Source organism: Entelurus aequoreus, linkage group LG28 (genome assembly GCF_033978785.1).
Source record: "Entelurus aequoreus isolate RoL-2023_Sb linkage group LG28, RoL_Eaeq_v1.1, whole genome shotgun sequence".
Lineage (NCBI taxonomy): Eukaryota > Metazoa > Chordata > Actinopteri > Syngnathiformes > Syngnathidae > Entelurus > Entelurus aequoreus.
The window spans coordinates 17,081,181-17,106,800 of record NC_084758.1 but is presented as its reverse complement, the minus strand read 5'-3'; the positions used below and the strand labels follow the sequence as shown (position 1 = coordinate 17,106,800).

The following is a 25,620-nucleotide window of genomic DNA, read 5'->3' as shown; positions in this document are numbered from 1 at the left end:
ACTGCAGGGGCGGATGTTCCGGGGCCTCACAGGACTGAAAACTCTGTAAGTGTCGCTCACTCTCGTATTCAACGCGGACCGGAAGAATGCCCGTAAACGCGATAAAACGTGTGGGCATTCGGAGGATTTAACGTCGCCCCTTGTAAAAAAGTCAGCACCGGGCGTTGTTGAAAGTGCATTAATTGTAAGGTCCACGGCCCTAAATGCCTTTTTGATTTGTGTAAGTAACTGATACTCTGGGACTGTTTATTCACCCACTCCCAAATCAAAGCTAATGACAGCCTCATTTAGCCGCCCACGCTAAGCTGGCTGACGTCCAATTAGGGGGTTACACGATAGCCCACTAGCTCGCCCGGCCAAGCTAATGTCGTCCGTAATGACGGCCGAGCGCTATCATTTATATATATGTGGACTAATGACTCTCCGATGGCATCAAGGGCGTCTCTGTCTCATGTTAAGCGGCTCCATGCTACAGTAATAGCCATGCTAACTAGGTTAGCCTTCCCTGCTGGTTGCTCACTAACTCAATTAGCCAGAGCCCATGTGACTTAGCAGACTCTGTTGCGGTCGGATCATGTTCTTTATTTCATCCTCTTTTCTTTTTTTTTTTTTTTTAAGTACAAAGTACATGCTTATGTAGCCAAGACATGCATTGCTCATGTTTTTTTTTTTCTCAACAAAAGCCTGTTTATAAATTTTATTTGGGAATGAAAGGAGGAATAATTGAGGAGTATAAACACCAGGTTGAGTGTTAGTTTAGTGCGGAGGGGTCAGCGATCCGCGTGCGGCTCTTTAGTGCCGCCCTGGTGGCTCCCTGGAGCATGATTTAAAAAAAGGATTGGAAATGGAAAAATAAGTCTCATTTTGTCCACCAAGTGTTTTATACTGTGCACGAATGCACAAAGGTGCGCTTTGTTGATGGTATTGACTTGTTGGGAGTGCTAATCAGGCATATTTGGTCACTGCATGACTGCAAGCTAATCAATGCTAACATGCTATTTAGGCCAGCTAGTATGTTCACTATTTTATTCTAGGACAAACTTGCAATAAGAAACTAGGCCTGCAACAACTAATCGATTAAATCGATTAAAATCAATTATAAAAATAGTTGGCGATTAATTTAGTCATCGATTTGTTGGATCTATGCTATGTGCATGCGCAGAGGCCTTTTTTTTTATAAACCTTTATTTATAAACTGCAACATTTACAAACAGCTGATAAACAATAATCAAAATAAGTACGGTGCCAGTATGCTTTTTTTTTTTCCAATAAAATACTGGAGAGGATAGAAATGTAGTTTGTCTCTTTTATCCGATTGTTAATCGATTAATCAAAGTAATAATCGACAGAATAATCGATTATCAAATTAATCGTTAGTTGCAGCCCTATAAGAAACATGTTTAATGTACCGCAAGATTTTTTTAATTAAATAAAGTTAAAGTTAAAGTACCCATGATTGTCACTCACACACTAGGTGTGGCGAAATAATTTTCTGCATTTGACCCATCACCCTTGATCACCTCTTGGGAAGTGAGCGGAGCAGTGAGCAGCAGCGTTGGCCGCGCCCGGGAATCATTTTTGGCAATTTAACCCCCCGATTCCAACCCTTGATACTGAGTGCCAAGCAGGGAGGTAATGGCTCCCATTTTTATAGTCTTTGGTATGACTCGGCCGGGGTTTGAACTCACGACCTACCCATCTCAGGGCGCACACTCTAACCACTAGGCCACTGAGCAAGCCAATAATGCCATTTTTTGTGGTCCCCATTATTTAGAAAAGTATCGAAATACATTTTGATACCAATACCGGCACCAAAATATGGGTATCGGGACAACCCCCTGACCACCTGAGGGTGCCACAGACTGTGGATGCTTTTAAAAAAGGCTTAAAAACCTTTCTTTAAAAAAAAAAGCCTTTTTATAGATATATGCATACTAGTTCTAGCTATTAGGCTGTTCTAGTTTTAATTTTTTGCATTTTTATTTTTCATACACTGTAGCACTTTGAGGTTGTTTACTCAATGTAAAGTGCTTTTTACAAATAAATTATATTATTATTATTATTATTATTATTGAGCAGCAGCGGTGGCCGCGCCCGGGAATCATTTTTGGCAATTTAACCCCCCAATTCCAACCCTTGATGCTGAGTGCCAAGCAGGGAGGTAATGGGTCCCATTTTTATAGTCTTTGATATGACTCGGCCGGGGTTTGAACTCACGACCTACCCATCTCAGGGCGGACACTCTAACCACTAGGCCACTGAGCAAGCCAATAATGCCATTTTTTGTGGTCCCCATTATTTAGAAAAGTATCGAAATACATTTTGATACCAATACCGGCACCAAAATATGGGTATCGGGACAACCCCCTCACCACCTGAGGGTGCCACAGACTGTGGATGCTTTTAAAAAAGGCTTAAAAACCTTTCTTTAAAAAAAAAAGCCTTTTTATAGATATATGCATACTAGTTCTAGCTATTAGGCTGTTCTAGTTTTAATTTTTTGCATTTTTATTTTTCATACACTGTAGCACTTTGAGGTTGTTTACTCAATGTAAAGTGCTTTTTACAAATAAATTCTATTATTATTATTATTATTATTATTGAGCAGCAGCGGTGGCCGCGCCCGGGAATCATTTTTGGCAATTTAACCCCCCAATTCCAACCCTTGATGCTGAGTGCCAAGCAGGGAGGTAATGGGTCCCATTTTTATAGTCTTTGGTATGACTCGGCCGGGGTTTGAACTCACGACCTACCCATCTCAGGGCGGACACTCTAACCACTAGGCCACTGAGCAAGCCAATAATGCCATTTTTTGTGGTCCCCATTATTTAGAAAAGTATCTGAAAGTATGGAAATACATTTTGATACCAATACTGGCACCAAAATATTGGTATCGGGACAACCCCCTGACCACCTGAGGGTACCACAGACTGTGGATGCTTTTAAAAAGGCTTAAAAACCCTTCTTTTTAAAAAAGCCTTTTTATAGATATATGCATACTAGTTCTAGCTATTAGGCTGTTCTAGTTTTTATTTTTTTTAAATTTTTTTTAAATTTTTTTTTATTTTTTTCAATACACTGTAGCACTTTGAGGTTGTTTACTCAATATAAAGTGCTTTTTACAAATACAATCTATTATTATTATTATTATTATTATTGTTGAGCAGCAGCGGTGGCCGCGCCCGGGAATAATTTTGGCAATTTAACCCCCCGATTCCAACCCTTGATACTGAGTGCCAAGCAGGGAGGTAATGGGTCCCATTTTTATAGTATTTGGTATGACTCGGCCGGGGTTTGAACTCACAACCTACCCATCTCAGGGCGGACACTCTAACCACTAGGCCACTGAGCAAGCCAATAATGCCATTTTTTGTGGTCCCCATTATTTAGAAGAGTATGGAAATACATTTCGATACCAATACCGGCACCAAAATATGGGTATCAGGACAACCCCCTGACAACCTGAGGGTACCACAGACTGTGGATGCTTTTAAAAAGGCTTAAAAACCTTTCTTTTAAAAAAAACCTTTTTTTTTAGATATATGCATACTAGTTCTAGCTTTTATTTTTTTCCTTTTTATTTTTTAATACACTGTAGCACTTTGAGGTTGTGTACTCAATGTAAAGTGCTTTTTACAAATAAAATATATTATTATTATTATTATTGAGCAGCAGCGGTGGCCGCGCCCGGGAATCATTTTTGGCGATTTAACCCCCCAATTCCAACCCTTGATGCTGAGTGCCAAGCAGGGAGGTAATGGGTCCCATTTTTATAGTCTTTGGTATGACTCGGCCGGGGTTTGAACTCACGACCTACCCACCTCAGGGCGCACACTCTAACCACTAGGCCACTGAGCAAGCCAATAATGCCATTTTTTTTGGTACCCATTATTTAGAAAAGTATCTAAAAGTATCGAAATACATTTTGATACGAATACCAGCACCAAAATATTGGTATCGGGACAACCTCCTGACCACCTGAGGGTACCACAGACTGTGGATGCTTTTAAAAAAGGCTTAAAAACCCTTCTTTAAAAAAAAAAAAAGCCATTTTATAGATATATGCATACTAGTACTTTTTATTTTTTTATTTATTTTTTTAATAATTTATTTTTTTCAATACACTGTAGCACTTTGAGGTTTTTTGTTCAATATAAAGTGCTTTTTACAAAAAAAATCTATTATTATTATTATTAATCATTTTGCAATGCAGTCCGCCGAAAATGAATGAAAGCGCCACTCTACATAGCAACTGACGCCGTGGTCAAAGTCGGTATTGCCACAAAACGCACACTCGACTGCCGTCTGGCGGTTCGAGTGGAAAGTGCACCCCGACAATTTGTCACCTTTCATGTGTCAGGTAAACCGCGTGCTGCTGTATGATTCGTTTATGTGTGTTTGACTCGTACCACCTGCGTTCCAGGATGCTGCGCAGCAACCAGGTCAGCTGCATCGACAACGCGACATTCACGGGTCTGAGCTCGGTGCGGCTGCTGTCGCTGTACGACAACCGCATCTCCAGCATCGCCCCGGGAGCATTCGCCACCCTGCATTCCCTCTCCACCATGTGAGTTGCTTTTCATATTTGCATAAAATGAAGACTTTTTTTTTTTTTTGGGGGGGGGGGGGGCAACTAATAGCAGAGAAAATATGTGAGCTGACTGTATGAAGACAAACATGAAAGGTGGGTGGTTTTTAAACGCTACCATTAAGTTCTCAATGCTAGAATTGTCCATTTGTGGTAACTAATCATGGTTTCTGATAAGAAGCAGCAAATGGTGCACATGTAGTAATTATTGACATCACCGTTTACTACTTGGTATGCACATTGCTGCAGTTTCAGTTTGTTTTTGTTCGTTTCGTGATCAAAAGTTTACATACACTTGTAAAGAGCATAATGTCATGGCTGTCTTGAGTTTCCAATCATTTCTACAAGTGTTCTATTTTTGTGATAGAGTGATTGGAGCACATACTTGTTGGTCACAAAAAAACATTCATGAAGTTTGGTTCTTTTATGAATTTGTTATGGGTCTACTGAAAATGTGAGCAAATCTGCTGGTATATTGTAGCGTCCCGGAAGAGTTAGTGCTGCAAGGGCTTCTGGGTATTTGTGCTGTTGCGTTTATGTTGTGTTACGGTGCGGATGTTCTCCCGAAATGTGTTTGTCATTCTTGTTTGGTGTGGGTTCACAGTGTGGCGCATATTTGTAACAGTGTTAAAGTTGTTTATACGGTCACCCTCAGTGTGACCTGTATGGCTGTTGACCAAGTATGCCTTGCATTCACTTGTGTGTGTGTGAAAAGCCGTAGATATTATGTGACTGGGCCGGCACGCAAAGGCAGTGCCTTTAAGGTTTATTGGCGCTCTGTACTGCTTCATATGTCCGTTATGTTATGTTATTTTATGTTATGTTATGTTATTTTCATTTATTTTGCGCCCCCCAACCAACTGTTACATCAGCCCGGGGCGCAGCCCGAGTGGAGAAACAAAAAAACAGAAACAGAGACTGAGACACACAAAGGAATCTAAACTAAACATTTAAGACTCACAATGAAAACATAAAAGTCATCTGCGGTAAAAAGGTGAGTTTTAAGCCGGGCTCTAAAAGAGTCCAGAGTGGTGGCGGACTTTATACTCAGGGGGAGCTTATTCCACAACCTAGGTGCCATCACTGAGAAAGCACGGTCTCCCCTTGTCACTAGGTTTGACCGTGGGACCTTCAGGGTCATCTGGTTGTCAGATCTAAGGCAACGACCCAGCCTGGAGCTGGTGGGTTGGTCCAGGAGATCTTTAATATAAGCTGTACACAGTGGCGTTTTAAAAAGTCATACATTTTACTTTTTGAAACCGATACCGATAATTTCCGATATTACATTTTAAAGCATTTATCGGCCGATAATATCGGCAGTCCCATATTATCGGACATCCCTGTGTTTGGGGTCATTTTCCTGTTGGAACACCCAACTGCGCCCAAGACCCAACCTGCGGGCTGATGATTTTAGCTTGTCCTGAAGAATTTGGAGGTAATCCTGTCCCATTTACTCTCTATAAAGCGCCAGTTCCATTGGCAGCAAAAAAATGCCCATAGCATAATACTTTCACCACCATGCTTGATGGTTAGAATGGTGTTCCTGGGATTGAAGGCCTCACCTTTTCTCCTCCAAACATATTGCTGGGTATTGTGGCCAAACAGCTACATTTTTGTTTCAAGACAGCCATGACATTATGTTCTTTACAAGTGTATGTAAACTTTTGACCACGACTGTACGTCTGCAAATTGATGCGTGTCACTCCCTATTTTTAAGACCATAAGGCGCACTGGATTATAATGTGCATTAAAAGGGGTCAGAGTATGTTTTTTTTTAAATGTAAAAGACTTCCTTGTGGTCTACATAACATGTAATGGTGGATATTTGGTCAAAATGTTGCATAGATGATGTTTTTCAGACCGCTTTCTGACAGTCTCTTCAGTATGCGCCGTTTTGTGGGCGGTCTTATTTACGTGCCTCCCCTTTGACTGTGTCTTCTCCCCGTCATCGTTGTTGCACCGGTAGTTTTTTAGCGCTTCCATAAGCGAGTATACTGACAGATGTGAGTTAAAACTAGCGTTGGTGCCGGTACCAAAATGTATTTCGATACAAAGGCTCCTAATTTAGTCAGCTGACATATGCAGTAACATATTGTGTCATTTATCTACCTATTATTTTGTCAACATTATTAAGGACAAGTGGTAGAAAATGAGTTATTAATATACTTGTTCATTTACTGTTAATATCTACTTACTTTCTCTTTTAACATGTTCTATCTACACTTCTGTTAAAATGTAATAATCACGTATTCTTCTGTTGTTTGATACTTTACATTAGTTTTGGATGATACCACAAATTTGGGTATCAATCCGATACCAAGTAGTTACAGGATCATACATTGGTCATATTCAAAGTCCTCATGTTGAGACATATTTCCTGACTTTATAAACATAATGTTTGTTTTTTTTAAACGAAAGAAGATGTGATGGCAAAAAATATTGATGTAATCATAGTAATATCAACTAGATACGTGCCTGTACTTGGTATCATTACAGTGGATGTTAGGTGTAGATCCACCCATGGCATTTGTTAAAATTCAGGAACGGTGTGTAGTGAAGCATGTTTAGCTATTCCTCGTTTTGCACGGATGATACTTGTAAGAAACTTACTTTATTTGTCGCCATGGAGACAAGGATTAGTGATTTAGAAGTAGCTACAACACTGCAGACTGCGGATAGACGTTAGCCGCTAGCTAGCTAGCCATGTCTTAAAGCACCTCTTCCTGAGGGCGTTTGTGTTATAATGCATCCGTTCTCCCTTTTCTGTCTACAATAGAAACAAAACACCAGATAATGTCTCCTAATAGGTGCCATTGTGGGGTCATTATACACACACCATAATAATATCGTATGTTGAAGCACAGTACGTCTGACTACGGTAGCCGTAATGCGCCGACAATCCATCAAGCGGTGCGGCTTCGTAGCTTACCAAAGTCGTACTAAAATATTTTGACAGATTTTTGAGCGCCGTGTGTAATGTTCTACAAACCCCGTTTCCATATGAGTTGGGAAATTGTGTTAGATGTAAATATAAACAGAATACAATGATTTGCAAATCCTTTTCAACCCATATTCAGTTGAATATGCTACAAAGACAACATATTTGATGTTCAAACTCATAAACTTTATTTTTTTTTTGCAAATAATTAACTTAGAATTTCATGGCTGCAACACGTGCCAAAGTAGTTGGGAAAGGGCATGTTCACCACTGTGTTACATGGCCTTTCCTTTTAACAGCACTCAGTAAACGCTTGGGAACTGAGGAAACACATTTTTGAAGCTTCTCAGGTGGAATTATTTCCCATTCTTGTTTGATGTACAGCTTAAGTTGTTCAACAGTCCGGGGGTCTCCGTAGTGTTATTTTAGGCTTCATAATGCGCCACACATTTTCAATGGGAGACAGGTCTGGACTACAGGCAGGCCAGTCTAGTACCCGCACTCTTTTACTATGAAGCCACGTTGATGTAACATGTGGCTTGGCATTGTCGTGCTGAAATAAGCAGGGGCGTCAATGGTAACGTTGCTTGGATGGCAACATATGTTGCTCCAAAACCTGCATGTACCTTTCAGCATTAATGGTGCCTTCACAGATGTGTAAGTTACCCATGTCTTGGGCACTAATACACCCCCATACCATCACAGATGCTGGCTTTTACACTTTGCGCCTATAACAATCCGGATGGTTCTTTTTCTCTTTGGTCCGGAGGACACGACATCCACAGTTTCCAAAAACAATTTGAAATGTGGACTCGTCAGGCCACAGAACACTTTTCCACTTTGTATCAGTCCATCTTAGATGAGCTCAGGCCCAGTGAAGCCGACGGCGTTTCTGGGTGTTGTTGATAAACGGTTTTCGCCTTGCATAGGAGAGTTTTAACTTGCACTTACAGATGTAGCGACCAACTGTAGTTACTGACAGTGGTTTTCTGAAGTGTTCCTGAGCCCATGCGGTGATATCCTTTACACCAGACCTGGGCATTCTGCGGCCCGCGGGCCGCATCCGGCCCTTTGTGCGTCCCTGTCCGGCCCGCGTGAGGCCAATTATAAATTACAAAATAAATTGAAAAAAGTATCTATGTCGAGTGTGCAATACAACGGTGCTGCTTTTGTTTTGAAAATCGTTATTTGTATTACTTCCGTGTGGACGTGTGCGTGGTTGTGAGTGAATGTGAACAGCTGCAATTACAAAATAAAGTTGAAAAAACATCTATGTCCTGCGCGCAATACAACTGTGCTGCTTTTATTTTGAAAAGTATTATTTAAGGGCGTGTGTCCGTGTGTAACCTGCGAGTGAAGGTGCACATGCAGCGACAAGTGATGCACGGTTTACAACCGAGACGCTAAAAAGAGAAAAGTTGATGACGAATGCCGTGTTTTCAACAAGACATGAACTGCAAAGCAACATCCCCTCTAAGGTGCGTGCCTGCGCAATTGCGCACTGCTCAAGCGTCCACTGCGCGCAGCAAATATATGCCGCGCACCAAATCAAATCCCATCTGAATTCTAAACAAAATAAACATATTTATTCTATGGAATTTTGCAATGCAACTTTGAGTGACAGTGACAACAAACGGCCCTAATGGTGTTCGTCAACACCGTTTACAACACCGTTCAATTGAACACCATTCAATTATTGTAACGTCTATCGAGATGCTTCGAGGACAGGATATTATATCGATCACTTTATTGAGCAAAACTGTTTATATTCGGACATAACCACACCAAAAACATGAGTAAAACAATTCTATCTCGAAAAACTAGTCATTTTCTGCCGTACAAACCAGGCCAAAACCAACTTGTCATCTGTCACCAACACGCATAGCACTAAACCACTGGTGCGTTTATGGCCACACAAAAAGTCGGACAACTCAAACACCATACAAAGTTACACTATGACTCCTCAGTCATACGTGTGCTTATTTTACTGTCATTTATTATTAATGTTAATTTATTTATATTATTCATGGAATGCTGTTACACACACTATGTTGAAGTATTACTATTATTATTAATTATTATTATTATTATTATTATTTATCTTACGGTATATATCAAAAATAATATTGAGCAAAATTTAATTTAAATATTGTCGATGTGGCCCTCCAGCAGTGCTCGGGTAGCTCATGCGGCCCCCGGTAAAAATTAATTGCCCACCCCTGCTTTACACACTGATGTCGCTTGTTGATGCAGTACAGCCTGAGGGATCGAAGGTCACGGGCTTAGCTGCTTACGTGCAGTGATTTCTCCAGATTCTCTAAACCTTTTGATGATATTACGGAGCGTAGATGGTGAAATCCCTAAATTCCTTGCAATAGCTGGTTGAGAAAGGTTTTTCTTAAACTGTTCAACAATTTTCTCACGCATTTGTTGACAAAGTGGTGACCCTCGCCCCATCCTTGTTTGTGAATGACTGAGCATTTCATGGAATCTACTTTTATACCCAATCATGGCACCCACCTGTTCCCAATTTCACCTGTGGGATGTTCCAAATAAGTGTTTGATGAGCATTCCTCAACTTTATCAGTATTTATTGCCACCTTTCCCAACGTCTTTGTCACGTGTTGCTGGCATCAAATTCTAAAGTTAATGATTATTTGCAAAAAAAAAAATGTTTATGAGTTTGAACATCAAATATGTTGTCTTTGTAGTGCATTCAACTGAATATGGGTTGAAAAGGATTTGCAAATCATTGTATTCCGTTTATATTTACATCTAACACAATTTCCCAACTCATATGGAAACGGGGTTTGTATATTCTCAATGGAACATCAACATTTTGGTTTTGCTTGCTAATCTGTACTTGCTGGCATCATTTATTGAACAGGCGTCAACCTGCAGTCCACACGTACTGTATCTATTATGTGTGCCTGCCATCTACTGGTCACACTTATCCTTACACCATGTACCAAATAAAATTGCTATGAGGTTGGTAAGCAACCCCTTTCAACGCCAAAGACGGTGGAACGTCGCACATGCAGAGGAAGACACGGGAGCAAAAAGACGGAGCGCGAGCACAAAAAGGCCACATGAGCGTTAAAGGAGTGTGGTTGATTTGCAGGGTCTGGTGCGAGGCTGGTACTGCTTTTCCTCAATATTCCGACCACCCTTGTGCAAAGGGTGTAAATAACAATATATCAGTGCGATAAAACCTCACGAGTTTATCTTTTATTGTATACCGTGAACACCACATTCCACTACATAAAAGTCTCCCTCAAAACACCTCCAGCTCATATAACTGTCATCCCTGATTCAAGCCTTTTACCTTGTCCTCCACAAGGAATCTTTCTTCTGTTCTACCATTATTTGTCATCATTTTTTTTCTGTACTTTTATTTGGATACATGAAATTTACTGTATTTATTGTTTATTTCTTTAAAAAAAAAGAAAATAAAGGTAATGTTATATGACAAAATGTTGTATAATTGTGTGAAACCATTGCAATAAAATAAAAAAGGAAAGAAATATAGGAAAATATTAGGGATGTCCGATAATATCGGACCTTCGATGTTATCGGCCGATAAATGCTTTAAAATGTAATATCAGAAATTATCGGTTTCAAGATTATCGATATCGGTTTCAAAAAGTAAAATGTATGACTTTTTAAAATGCCGCTGTGTACACGGACGTAGGGAGAAGTACAGAGCACCAATAAACCTTAAAGGCACTGCCTTTGTGTGCCGGCCCAGTCACATAATATCCACAGCTTTTGACATACTCACAAATGAATGCAAGGCATACTTGGTCAACAGCAATACAGGTCACACTGAGGGTAGCCGTATAAACAACTTTAACACTGTTACAAATATGTGCCACACTGTGAACCCACACCAAACAAGAATGACAAACACATTTCGGGAGAACATCCGCACCGTAACACAACATAAACACAACAGCACAAATACCCAGAACCCCTTGCAGCACTAACTCTTCCGGGACGCTACAATATACACCCCCTGCTAACCCCTAACCCGGCCCACCTCAACCTCCTCATGCTCTCTCAGGGAGAGCATGTCCCAAATTCCAAGCTGCTGTTTTGAGGCATGTTAAACAAAATAATGCACTTTGTGACTTCAATAATAAATATGGCAGTGCCATGTTGGCATTTTTTTTCCATAACTTGAGTTGATTTATTTTGGAAAACCTTGTTACATTGTTTAATGCATCCAGCGGGGCATCACAACAAAATTAGGCATAATTATGTGTTCATTACACAACTCTATTTATAAGTATCGGTTTTTATTGGTATCGGTAATTAAGAGTTGGACGATATCGGAATATCGGACGTCGGCAAAAAAGCCATTATCGGACATCTCTAGAAAATATGTATCACTACACTTGTAAAGAACATAATGTCATGGCTGTCTGAGTTTCCAATCATTTGTACAACTCTTATTTTTTTGTGATAGAGTGATTGGAGCACATACTTGTTGGTCACAAAAAACATTCATGAAGTTTGGTTCTTTTATGAATTTATTATGGGTCTACTGAAAATGTGAGCAAATCTGCTGGGTCAAAAGTATACATACAGCAATGTTAATATTGGCTTACATGTCCCTTGGCAAGTTTCACTGCAATAAGGCACTTTTGGTAGCCATCCACAAGCTTCTGCTTGAATTTTTGACCACTCCTCTTGACAAAATTGGTGCAGTTCAGCTAAATTTGTTGGTTTTCTGACATGGACTTGTTTCTTCAGCATTGTCCACACGTTTAAGTCAGGACTTTGGGAAGGCCATTCTAAAACCTTCATTCTAGCCTGATTTAGCCATTCCTTCACCACTTTTGACGTGTGTTTGGGGTCATTGTCCTGTTGGAACACCCAACTGCGCCCATGACCCAACCTCCGGGTTGATGATTTTAGGTTGATCTGAAGAATTTGGAGGTAATCATGTCCCATTTACTCTCTGTAAAGCACCAGTTCCATTGGCAGCAAAACAGGCCCAGAGCATAATACTACCACCACCATGCTTGACGGTAGGCATGGTGTTCCCGGGATTAAAGGCCTCACCTTTTCTCCCCCAAACACACTGCTGGGTATTGTGGCCAAACAGCTATATTTTTGTTTCATCCGACATCACATGGACAAAGACAAGACCTTCTGGAGGAAAGTTCTGTGGTCGTTTGCAAATTATTGTATTCTGTTTTTATTTGCGATTTACACAAAGTGCCAACTTCATTGGTTTTGGATTTTGTACATTGCCTCAGTTACAGATGTACGGGCATTGTTTACATAATTAAAGGTTAAAATGGATTTGTAGAAACAGTCAAAGTCTCACAGAAAATTAGAGATGTCGATAAATGCTTTAAAATGTTATATCGTAAATTATCGGTATCAGGTTTTTTTTTGGGGGGGGTCTTCTTTTTTTTAATTTTTTTTTTATTAAATCAACATAAAAAACACAAGATAGACTTACAATTAGTGCACCAACCCAAAAAACCTCCCTCCCTCATTCACACTCATTCACACAAAAGGGTTGTTTCTTTCTGTTATTAATATTCTGGTTCCTACATTACATATCAATATATATCAATACAGTCTGCAAGGGATACAGTCCGTAAGCACACATGATCGTGCGTGCTGCTGGTCCACTAATAGTACTAACCTTTAACAGTTCATTGTACTCATTTGTATTAATTACTAGTGTCTATGTAACTGTTTTTATATTGTTTTACTTTCTTTTTTATTCAAAAAAATGTTTTTAATTTATTTATCTTATTTTATTTTATACATTTTTTTAAAAAGGACCTTATCTTCACCATACCTGGTTGTCCAAATTAGGCATAATAATGTGTTAATTCCACGACTGTATATATCAGTATTGGTTGATATCGGTATCGTTAATTAAAAGAGTTGGACAATATCAGAATATCGGATATCGTCAAAAAGCCAATATCGGACATCCCTACAGAAAATATAAGCTTTTTGTTTACTTGAATGGAAAAGGCCACCTCAAGTGCACGTCCATGTGAGTCCTTTTCAAAAAATACAAGCAATAGTACGTTAATGTTAAATCTTACTGGTGAAAAGTAGTCCCCCTGATTCCTATGTTCAACAGTCCGCTCATTTGAGCAGGAAAACGCTGAACACCAGCCCGCCATCTTTGTTTTCTACCTGTCAACTGTCAGTTCCGGCTGCTCGCCGGCTCCTCATCACCACTTCAAGATGGCGGCCCAATTTCTCGCGGCACCGCAGCCAATGCTGCGTCTACTTACGACCTTATGCAATAATGGAATATAAATGCATGTAAAGGCTTTTGTGGATGTACATACATTGTTACCTTGGCAACCAGAAGTTCCTCATCAAAAGGGCAAATAACCAAAAAACAGATTGCCTTCAGTGCAAAGACGAGTCATTTTGTTTTCTCTCTTGATTGGCATACATTGAAGCTTGTTTGCTAATGCCCTTATCATCCGTCTGTTTTTTTAAAAATGTTGCTCCGTCCCTTTCACCCGCCCTCCCACTCTTTGAACGCCTACCTCCCGTTTCCCAGCAGAGAGTAAGTATAGTGTGAGTTTAATTAAAAGATTAACACATCGGGGGAGGTGGGGAGGAAGGGATTTTAGCCGAGGTCGGCCCGCCGCCGCCGCCGCCGTCTCGCGCCGGTGTAAATTCATTACAAAGGAAATGAGGAAGTAAGTTTGTCGCCATCAGTAGCAGCTCGACTTTTAACATTGCGTCGTGTCTGTTCCTCGCGGGTGTAATGAAGTCAGCTGTTATGCAAAAAGGACAGCTTTTTAACTCTGCATTCTATTTTCTCTAACTGTAAGACGAAAAGGCTTTGAAAATATGATCTGCACTATATTGTGCAAACCCCGTTTCCATATGAGTTGGGGAATTGTGTTAGATGTAAATATAAACAAAATACAATGATTTGCTAATCATTTTCAACCCATATTCAGTTGAATATGCTACAAAGACAACATATTTGATGTTCAAACTGATAAACATTTTTTTTTTTTGCAAATAATCATTAACTTTAGAATTTGATGCCAGCAACACGTGACAAAGAAGTTGGGAAAGGTGGCAATAAATACTGATAAAGTTGAGGAATGCTCATCAAACACTTATTTGGAACATCCCACAGGTGAACAGGCTAATTGGGAACAGGTGGGTGCCATGATTGGGTATAAAAGTAGATTCCATGAAATGCTCAGTCATTCACAAACAAGGATGGGGCGAGGGTCACCACTTTGTCGACAAATGCGTGAGCAAATTGTTGAACAGTTTAAGAAAAACCTTTCTCAACCAGCTATTGCAAGGAATTCAGGGATTTCACCATCTACGCTCCGTAATATCATCAAAAGGTTCAGAGAATCTGGAGAAATCACTCCACGTAAGCGGCATGGCCGGAAACCAACATTGAATGACCGTGACCTTCGATCCCTCAGACGGCACTGTATGAAAAACCGACATCAATCCCTAAAGGATATCACCACATGGGCTCAGGAACACTTCAGAAAACCACTGTCACTAAATACAGTTTGTCGCTACATCTGTAAGTGCAAGTTAAAGCTCTACTATGCAAAGCCAAAGCCATTTATCAACAACACCCAGCAACGCCGCCGGTTTCTCTGGGCCCGATATCATCTAAGATGGACTCATGCAAAGTGGAAAAGTGTTCTGTGGTCTGACGAGTCCACATTTCAAATTGTTTTTGGAAATATTCGACATCGTGCCATCCGGACCAAAAGGGGAAGCGAACCATCCAGACTGTTATAGGCGAAAAGTTTAAAAGCCAGCATGTGTGATGGTATGGGGGTGTATTAGTGCCCAAGACATGGGTCACTTACACATCTGTGAAGGCGCCATTAATGCTGAAAGGTACATACAGGTTTTGGAACAACATATGCTGCCATCTAAGCGCCGTCTTTTTCATGGACGCCCCTGCTTATTTCAGCAAGACAATGCCAAGCCACATTCAGCATGTGTTACAACAGCGTGGCTTCGTAAAAAAAGAGTGCAGGTACTTTCCTGGCCCACCTGCAGTCCAGACCTGTCTCCCATCGAAAATGTGTGGCGCATTATGAAGCCTAAAATGCGACAGCGGAGACCCCGGACTGTTGAACGACTGAAGCTCTACATAAAACAAGAATGGGAAAGAATTCCACTTTCAAAGCTTCAACAATTAGTTTCCTCAGTTCCCAAATGTTTATTGAGTGTTGTTAAAAGGAAAGGCCATGTAACACAGTGGTGAACATGCCCTTTCCCAACTACTTTGGCACGTGTTGCAGCCACGAAATTCTAAGTTAATGATTATTTGCAAAAAATAAATAAAGTATGAGTTTGAACATCAAATATGTTGTCTTTGTAGTGCATTCAATTGAATATGGGTTGAAAAGGATTTGCAAATCATTGTATTCCGTTTATATTTACATCTAACACAATTTCCCAACTCATATGGAAACGGGGTTTGTACTACCGCTAATAAGAAGCGTAAGTACTCTGAAGTGGCAGGGGGGATACAAATAATTGCTATTGCGACATCCAGTGGGCACGTTGAGAACAGCAGTTTCTTTTATTGGAACATTTCAGCCCGCGGGCCGTACGTTCGACACCCCCGTGCTAAAGCATTGTTCAGGTGACCCCTCCCTCCTCAGTTTTAATATTCTTCATTATGAATAACACATGAGCCTTCAGAAGTGGCAACAAAATGCGGAGAAGTCATCGAATAAGACGAAGATGAATGAGATAACCTTTTTTTTTTCTTTCTTTCTCTTTCACTGGCCTGCTTATCTCGGCCTCTCTGTATCTCATTTAGCCCACCAAAGGAATAAAAAATGAATGATAACCTTTTCCTCTCTCTGCTTCTTTTATTTCCTCTTTAACCCCCCCCCCCCCCAACTTTCATGCCGTCCAAATGTCTCGGGAGTTTATGACCAAACGCGTCATGGTGCTCGAGTTGTTTGCCGTCTTGTAAAGTAAACAAAGCAATTCTCTCGTTCTTAGCAACTAAAACCCTCCGGCTCGCTTCTGCTTGTTTTTGTCCGTCTCATCTTGAAACCTAAGGATTGTGTTTTATTCCAATGAGATGCTTTTGGCCATCTGTGACATTGGCTTGTTAGATGAAACTTACATTTATCTCTTTGTTCATTCATGAACTACTCAACATGTTTTATTTTAGTGCCAGGTGCTTAACCTCTTTAGGCCCAAGCTGTTTGTTTACATGCTTTTTTTATTTCTCTTTGCTATTTGGGCTTATTGGACCCTAATTAGAATAAAAACTAAAAATCATATTGTTTTATATGATGTACTTAGTCCATAAGTACACAAACGTGTACTTCATGTTTAGTTACATGCTAATTCTTATTTTTACACTTTTTTTCCCCAAATTCCATTGTATGTTATACTCTTCTGACACCACCAGATGGCAGTATTAGTGTCCACATAAGCGGCCATAAGACCCCAATTCAGTAGTGTACACAATTTTGGACGCATGTGGCCACTAAGGCCTTTAGAGGTTTTAAGATGAAGATTACTCATGTGAGTAACAGGACTGAAAGTATCAGGAGTGAGCTGTATAATATAACCCAAGGGTGTCCAGTGTTTCTCATAAACTGCCAAGATACCTGTGGCGGTGGGGGCGTGGCTGTGGGTGTGGCTACTGGCGTGGTCACCATGACATCATCGAGGAATTTGCATGATTTACTACAATGATATGATTTTCTCTAAAAAGGCTCAAAAAATGTATACTTACTAATTAATAATAACAGTTTTGTTTTAAACGTCCATCCATCCATCCATTTTACAATATAATTACAACACTTTATGTACATATTTATATACAGATTTGAACAATAAGTTATTCACTGAAATCTATTTATTAATTGTGGTTCTTACAAAAAATATATCTTATAAAATATAAAAGCTAAAATGTCTCTTAAAGCTCTGCCCCTTTAATTAGTGCATACTAAATAATTTAACTTTAGCCTAGTACTACAACCATATTATTTACCAGCAACATAAAGTGAAACAGAGGCAGAGGTGTCCTGCCACAGTCAGTAACAAATAAACAGAAAATAGTAGTGGTCAAATACAAATAAGGCAACAAGAGAAGTATCCTACACTTCTCATTTGTAAAGTAAATCTGAACAGCCTATATGGGCATCTACATCAACTATATGATTTGCCTGAAAAGCTGGACAGGACAAAAAAAAAAAAAAATATGTTTTTATTTTTATTTTTTATTTTTAAAATGTATTTGTGGCGGACGTAATTCTTTCATGGCGGGCCGCCACAAATAAATGAATGTGTGGGGAAACACTGGTGTCCAAAACGACGGCGTCTTCAATTTGGCCCGCGAGAAGTCATGGAGGAATCTGGCCCTCGGTGTGTTTTCCGAATAATTTTAAATATCGGACGGTCTTATTGCTGCAACTTTGTCATCATCTTGTGGACAACGGAAGTAATTCAGGTCAACGACCGAGAATTGAAACCTGAAGTAAACACAACACAGCAATGACTTATGTGACCCAATCCGGACAACCTTCCCTAGTCATGAAAAAAAATATTGTGCAACCAACACTGTCAACACATGTGGTCAAACATAACACAACCTGCTTACTGATTCTCGTGGATAATATAAAAAAATATCCAGGCACCATAAAAAAAAGTCTAAATTACACCCATTTAAATCCAGTACAATGCATGATGCAAACACTTCCTCTACACATATCCGCGTTAGCCACATTTTAGCTGCTTGATATTTCTGATTGATTACAAAACTTTAGGGAGGTCGTCACAGAAGTAAATAAGGCAGGAGTCGAACCTTCACATACTCTTAATATCCAATTATATATCCACACAATATGCACACATGTATATGGACATATTAGTGTTGTCCCGATACTAATATTTTGGTACCGGTACCAAATGTATTTTGATACTTTTTGGTACTTTTCTATACTTTTCTAAATAGAGGGGACCACAAAAAATAGCATTATTGACTTTATTTTAACAAAAAATATTAGGGTACATTAAACATATGTTTCTTATTGCAAGTTTGTCCTTAAATAAAATAGTGAACATACAAGACAACTTGTCTTTTATTATTAAGTAAACAAACAAATGCTCCTAATTTAGCTGCTGACATATGCAGTAACATATTGTGTCATTTATCTACCTATTATTTTGTCAACATTATGAGGGACAAGCTGTAAAAATTGATGATTAATTTAATATCTGCTTACTTTCTCTTTTAACATGTTCTATCTACACTTCTGTTAAAATGTAATAATCACTTATTCTTCTGTTGTTTACATTAGTTTTGGATGATACCACACATTTGGGTATCGATCCGATACCAAGTAGTTACAGGATCATTCATTGGTCATATTCAAAGTCCTCATTTGTCCAGGGACATATTTCCTGACTTTATAAACATGATGTAAAATTTAAAAAAAACGAAAGAAGATGTAATCATAGTAGTATCGACTAGATACGGTCTTGTACTTGGTATCATAACAGTGGATGTCAGGTGTAGATCCACCAATGGTGTTTGTTTACATTGTTACGCCGGTGAGCTACAGTGTGTAGTGAAGCATGTTTAGCTATTCCTCGTCCTGCAGGGATGATACTTCTAAGAAACTTACTTTATTTGTCGCCATGGAGACGAGGATTAGTGATTTAGAAGTAGCTACAACACTGCAGACTGCAGATGGACTTTAGCCGCTAGCTAGCTAGTCATGTCTTAAAGCACCTCTTCCTGAGGGCGTTTCAGTGTTATAACTTCACCTTTATCTTTAGTTGTCAAGCCAAAATGCGTCCGTTCTCCCTTTTCTGTCTACACACTGTGTCTGCTTGTAAGTACTCTGTGATTGTGCACTGCCAAACATGCTCCTCTGCTCGTAAACCAGCAATGACACGACAACAGGGGGCGGGGAGTGGAGGACCGGTATTTGTTAGAGGAAGTATAGTACTGAATATGATTCATTAGTATTGCAGTACTATACTAATATACTGTACAACCCTAATACATATACACTTTACATGCAGTCGGCTTTCGGCCCTTAACCATTTTTTTTTAGCCCAACGCGGCCCCAAAGTCCAAAGGTTTAGACACCCCTGATATAGCCACAAGACATGTATGCATGGTTGAAGGACCGAGTGAAATTGACTTAAGTCTGAATTTTAACAGAACTGAATTTCCATTTCTTTTTTCAGAAAAAAACCTTTCAATATTTTAAAATATTAAAACCTTTTTTTTTTTTTTTTAAATTAACATTTTTGAAGGCTGTAGATATGTCATGGTAAGGAAATTTAGGACAGGCAAGGAATGCTGTTTTTCCAGTGTGCAGGGTGATTAAAATTAATATTTAAAATTGCACTTATTAAATATGCAAACAGATAAAAATGTACAGCATAATTTGCTTGGTTGAAAAAAGTGTTATAGAATTAATTAGGGATGTCCGATAATGGCTTTTTGCCGATATTCCGATATTGTCCAACTCTTAATTACCGATACCGATATCAACCGATACCGATATATACAGTCGTGGAATTAACACATTATTATGCCTAATTTGGACAACCAGGTATGGCGAAGATAAGGTCCTTTTTTTAAAAAAATTAATAAAATAAATTAAGATAAATAAATTAAAAACATAAAAAAGAAAGTAAAACAATATAAAAACAGTTACATAGAAACCAGTAATTAATGAAAATGAGTAAAATTAACTGTTAAAGGTTAATACTATTAGTGGACCAGCAGCACACACAATCATGTGTGCTTACGGACTGTATCCCTTGCAGACTGTATTGATATATATTGATATATAATGTAGGAACCAGAATATTAATAACAGAAAGAAACAACCCTTTTGTGTAAATGAGTGTAAATTGGGGAGGGAGGTTCTTTGGGTTGGTGTACTAATTGTAAGTGTATCTTGTGTTTTTTATGTTGATTTAATAATAATAAAAAAAAATAATAATAAAAAAAATGATACCGATAATAACAAAACAGATACCGATAATTTCCGATATTACATTTTAAAGCATTTATCGGCCGATATTATCGGACATCTTAAATATTTTAATAAAAAGGAGTCATTAAGTCAGTGTCTTCTAAAGCCCCTTTTTCATTGCCTTTTCCTACCAGGCAAATTACCCTAAATGCAAACAGCACGGGGTGTTAATTGGAAGCAGGCGAGGTTAGGAAGTTGTCTACAGCCACAATAGTTAGTGTCCTTGTTAAGTGACACAATGCTCATTAGTGTCAAAATGAGCACTGACCTACTCAGTGGCCTAGTGGTTAGAGTGTCCGCCCTGAGATGGGTAGGTTGTGAGTTCAAACCCCGGCCGAGTCATACCAAAGACTATAAAAATGGGAGCCATTACCTCCCTGCTTGGCACTCAGCATCAAGGGTTGGAACTGGGGGGTTAAATCACCAAAAATGATTCCCGGGAGTGGCCACCGCCGCTGCTCACTGCTCCCCTCACCTCCCAAGGGTGATCAAGGGTGATGGGTCAAATGCAGAGAACAATTTCTCTGCATTTGGTACTTTAGTGTTTTTTTGCTTTTATAGACTACACTCCTTGTTAAACGAGAAGCATTAATTGGAGAATGTACTTACAAATGTATCTTTTTGGCAGTAACCTCCTGTCCAACCCGTACGTGTGCGACTGTCACCTGGCCTGGCTGGGGCAGTGGTTGAAGAGGACCAGGGTGGTGAGTGGAAACCCTCGCTGCCAGAGGCCAGCCTTCCTGAAGGAGATCCCCATCCAGGATGTGGCCCACCCCGACTTTACATGCGACGGTAAGGAGAGCGCTTTTTTGTCAGGCGGGTTTTTTTTAGTGGCGTTCCTTTTAAAATGCCTGAAAGTAGCCGGGAAATACATTTGTGAATGACGTTAGAAGTAAAGATGTCAGGTTCAAACACTGATGACATCTATTAAACGAGACAAGAGGCAAGGAATTAAACAGAGACAGAATTAAATTTGGCTCAATTGAGGAGAAACGTGTCGACCTGTAACCTCTTAAAGTGTCACCCACACTCTAACGAAAAAAGGTTCACGTCTCCTCTTTTATGTGGATATTCCCTGTTTAACAACAGCTGTTTCTAAAGGAATGGGCGGTATGTAAACAGCCATTGTTTTCGGTCACATTAACACAAAAGAAAAAGATGCCTCGGGCTTCGACTGGTCCTGGATCGAGCTTGGGCAGGTGTTTGATGACAATAGATAACCCCCTCCCGCCTCCTCCCATCGTACACAATGGAATTTTACAAGCCTTTGGCTTGGTGCAACAAAGACAGCCTATTGCCTGTTCACTGGGAACTCAGAGAACGGAAAGTTTTTTGATAATTTACATGCAACTTTTCTGACAAAAACAAACACAATTGAGCGAAGGGCTATTGCAGTCACATGATAAAAAACCCAAAACCAGTGAAGTTGGCACGTTGTGTATTTGGAAATAAAAACAGTCACAATGATTTGCAAATCCTTTTCAACTTATATTCAATTGAATAGACTGCAAAGACAAGATATTTAATGTTCCAACTGAGAAACCAATTTTTTTTTTTGGCAAATAATTAACTTAGAATTTAATGGCAGCAACACATTGCACATTGCATTTACCACTGCGTTACATGGCCTTTCCTTTTAAAAACACTCATTAAACGTTTGGGAACTGAGGAGACCAATTTTTGAAGCTTCTCAGGAGGAATTCTTTCCCATTCTTGCTTGATGTACAGCTTAAGTTGTTCAACAGTCCGGGGGTCTCCGTTGTGGTATTTTAGGCTTCATAATGCGCCACACATTTTCAATGGGAGACAGGTCTGGACTACAGGCAGGCCAGTCTAGTACCCGCACTCTTTTACTATGAAGTCACACTGTTGTAACACGTGGCTTGGCATTGTCTTGCTGAAATAAGCAGGGGCGTCCATGATAACGTTGCTTGGATGGCAACTTGTGTTGCTCCAAAACCTGTATGTACCTTTCAGCATTAATGGTGCCTTCACAGATGTGTAAGTTACCCATGTCTTGGGCACTAATACACCCCCATACCATCACAGATGCTGGCTTTTTAACTTTGCGCCTATAACAATCCGGATGGTTATTTTCCTCTTTGGTTCGGAGGACACGACGTCCACAGTTTCCAAAAACAATTTGAAATGTGGACTTTTAACACTTTTAAACTTTGCATTAGTCCATCTTAGATGAGCTCGGACCCAGCGAAGCCGGCGGCGTCTCTGGGTGTTGTTGATGAATGGCTTTGGCTTTGCATAGTGGAGTTTTAACTTGCACTTACAGACGTAGCGACCAACTGTAGTTACTGACAGTGGTTTTCTGAAATGTTCCTGAGCCCATGTGGTGATATCCTTTACACACTGATGTCGCTTTTTGATGCAGTACCGCCTGAGGGATCGAAAGTCCATAATATCATCGCTTACGTGCAGTAATTTCTCCGGATTCTCTGAATCTTTTGATGATATTACAGAGCGTAGATGGTGAAATCCCTAAATTCCTTGCAATAACTGGTTGAGAAATTTTGTTCTTAAACTGTTCAACAATTTGCTCACGCATTTGTTGACAAAGTGGTGACCCTCGCCCCATCCTTGTTTGTGAATGACTGAGCATTTCATGGAAGCTGCTTTTATACCCAATCATGGCACCCACCTGTTCCCAATTTGCCTGCACACCTGTGGGATGTTCCAAATAAGTGTTTGATGAGCATTCCTCAACTTTATCAGTATTTATTGCCACCTTTCCCAACTTCTTTGTCACGTGTTGCTGGCATCAAATTCTAAAGTTAATGATTGTTTGCAAAAAATAAAATAAAATATTCATTAGTTTGAACATCAAATATGTTGTCTTTGTAGCTGAATATGGGTTGAAAAGGATTTGCAAATCATTGTATTCCGTTTATATTTACATGTAACACAATTTCCCAACTCATATGGAAACGGGGTTTGTAGTTACTGACAGTGGTTTTCTGAAGTGTTCCTGAGCCAGTGTGGTGATATCCTTTACACACTGATGTCGCTTTTTGATGCGGTACCGCCTGAGAGATCGAATGTCCGTAATATAATCGCTTCCGTGCAGTGATTTCTCCAGATTCTCTGAACCTTTTGATGATATTACGGATGGTAGATGGTGAAATCCCTAAATTCCTTGCAATCGCTGGTTGAGAAATGTTGTTCTTAAACAATTTGCTCACGCATTTGTTCACAAAGTGGTGACCCTCGCCCCATCCTTGTTTGTGAATGACTGAGCATTTCATGGAAGCTGCTTTAATACCCAATCATGGCACCCACCTGTTCCCAATTAGCCTGTTCACCTGTGGGATGTTCCAAATAAGTGTTTGATGAGCATTCCTCAACTTTTTCACTCTTTTTTGACACTTTTTAAAAAAAAATGTTGCAGGCATCAAGTTCAAAATGAGCTAATATTTGCAAAAAATAACTAATTTTACCAGTTTTAACGTTAAGTATCTTGTCTTTGCAGTCTATTTAATTGAATATAAGTTGAAAAGGATTTGCAAATCATTGTATTCTGTTTTTAATTACCATTTAGACAACGTGCCAACTTCACTGGTTTTTGGGGTTTGTATTTCCACCAACAAAACAAATGGTAGCTTGCCGTGGTTGTCTGCCATGTTTTTTGTTTACTGGACATTTTTTGAGGTCGACCCTGGTAAGCTTCCAACTTCCCAGTGGTCTCGAATGCAGCATTACAAAACAGATCGGTTTTCAAATGACTCCGGGTTGTTTCAGTGCTGGTAATTGTTGTCATTACGTGGTGTCACGTCTCCGGGTGAGTACTTCACTCCAACAAACCGGGCATCCGTTCAGTTCGGATGACGTCGACGTCCAAGCGGGCCAAACGTTCACCTCAGGCTTTTGAGTCCCGCGTCTTACGCAAACTGCCTTGTCAGTTCAGTCGGAGACGAGCGTCACATCGCACGCCCACATCCTTCAGCGGGGCACTGCGAGGACAGAGTGATCACACACAGCCTTCGCATGACATCACTCTGTGGTTCCCGCTCTTGACGCTCCCGTTACCACGACAATGCGTTCCCATCGCCACCAAGGCTGCCGGCGCGGCTGCCAAGTCGACGCTCTGTACCGTAGATCACTCGGTAAATTTGTCGCTCTGCAAATATTTATGGGAGATCGTCTTGGGAAGTCCTTAGCTGGTTTGGCTCGGCTCGAGAAAACGTGTTTTTAAGATTTGCTGTCGGAATGGTTGGCTGGAGAACAGACTGCTTTGTTGCGTTCGTTTATTTTTTTCATTCATAAAAAAAAAATCAAACAAAGGAGGAAAAATTTAAAATTAGGGCTGCAACTAACGATTAATTGGATAACCGATTAATCTGTCGATTATTGCTTTGATTAATCGATTAATAATCGGATAAAAGAGACAAACTATATCTCTATCCTTTCCAGTATTTTATTGGAAAAAAACAGCATACAGGCACCATACTTATTAGGGACCGCAATGTCCCTTTGGGACAGAGGACCCTATTGTTATTGTAACGTTTTATTCTTTATTATTAAATAATTATTCAAAACAACACCATATTTGACACACACATCAAGACTAGCGAAAATTAAACCAAACCCCAAAACTTTAAATTGTGCTCTAGCGCCCCCTAGGAAAAAACACAAACAAAACTGCTTGTAACTTCCGGTAAGAATGTCGTAGAGACATGAAACATAAACCTCTATGTAGGTCTGACTTTGACCTAGATTTCATACATTGACATCCTTCAGCAATAATCAATAGGAAGTTGGCAATTCCCCCTTCAAAACAAAAGTTTAGTAAAAACAGTCACTTTTGCCTCTTTGAGCTGTAATTTGACCCCCTTAACATGCTTCAAAAGTCACCATATTTGACACACACATCAGGACTAGCGAAAATTAAACCAAACCCCAAAACTTAAAATTGCGCTCTAGCGCCCCCTAGGAAAAAACACAGACAAAACTGCTTGTAACTTCCGGTAAGAATGTCGTAGAGACATGAAACAAAAACCTCTATGTAGGTCTGACTTAGACCTAGATTTCATACATTGACATCCTTCAGCAATAATCAACAGGAA

At 39.8% G+C, this 25,620-nt stretch overlaps 1 protein-coding gene across 1 annotated transcript in view; it reads left to right on the top strand.

Moving 5' to 3' along the window:
• The window catches only part of slit3 (slit homolog 3 (Drosophila)), a 672,803-nt gene that overhangs the window by 487,218 nt on the left and 159,965 nt on the right, over positions 1–25,620 (top strand). Inside the window, 3 exon segments of the mRNA XM_062039879.1 lie at positions 1–45; positions 4,424–4,567; positions 21,174–21,337. The exon segment at positions 1–45 is cut by the window's left edge and continues 99 nt beyond it. Of these exon segments, the coding sequence (XP_061895863.1) occupies positions 1–45; positions 4,424–4,567; positions 21,174–21,337 (353 nt within the window).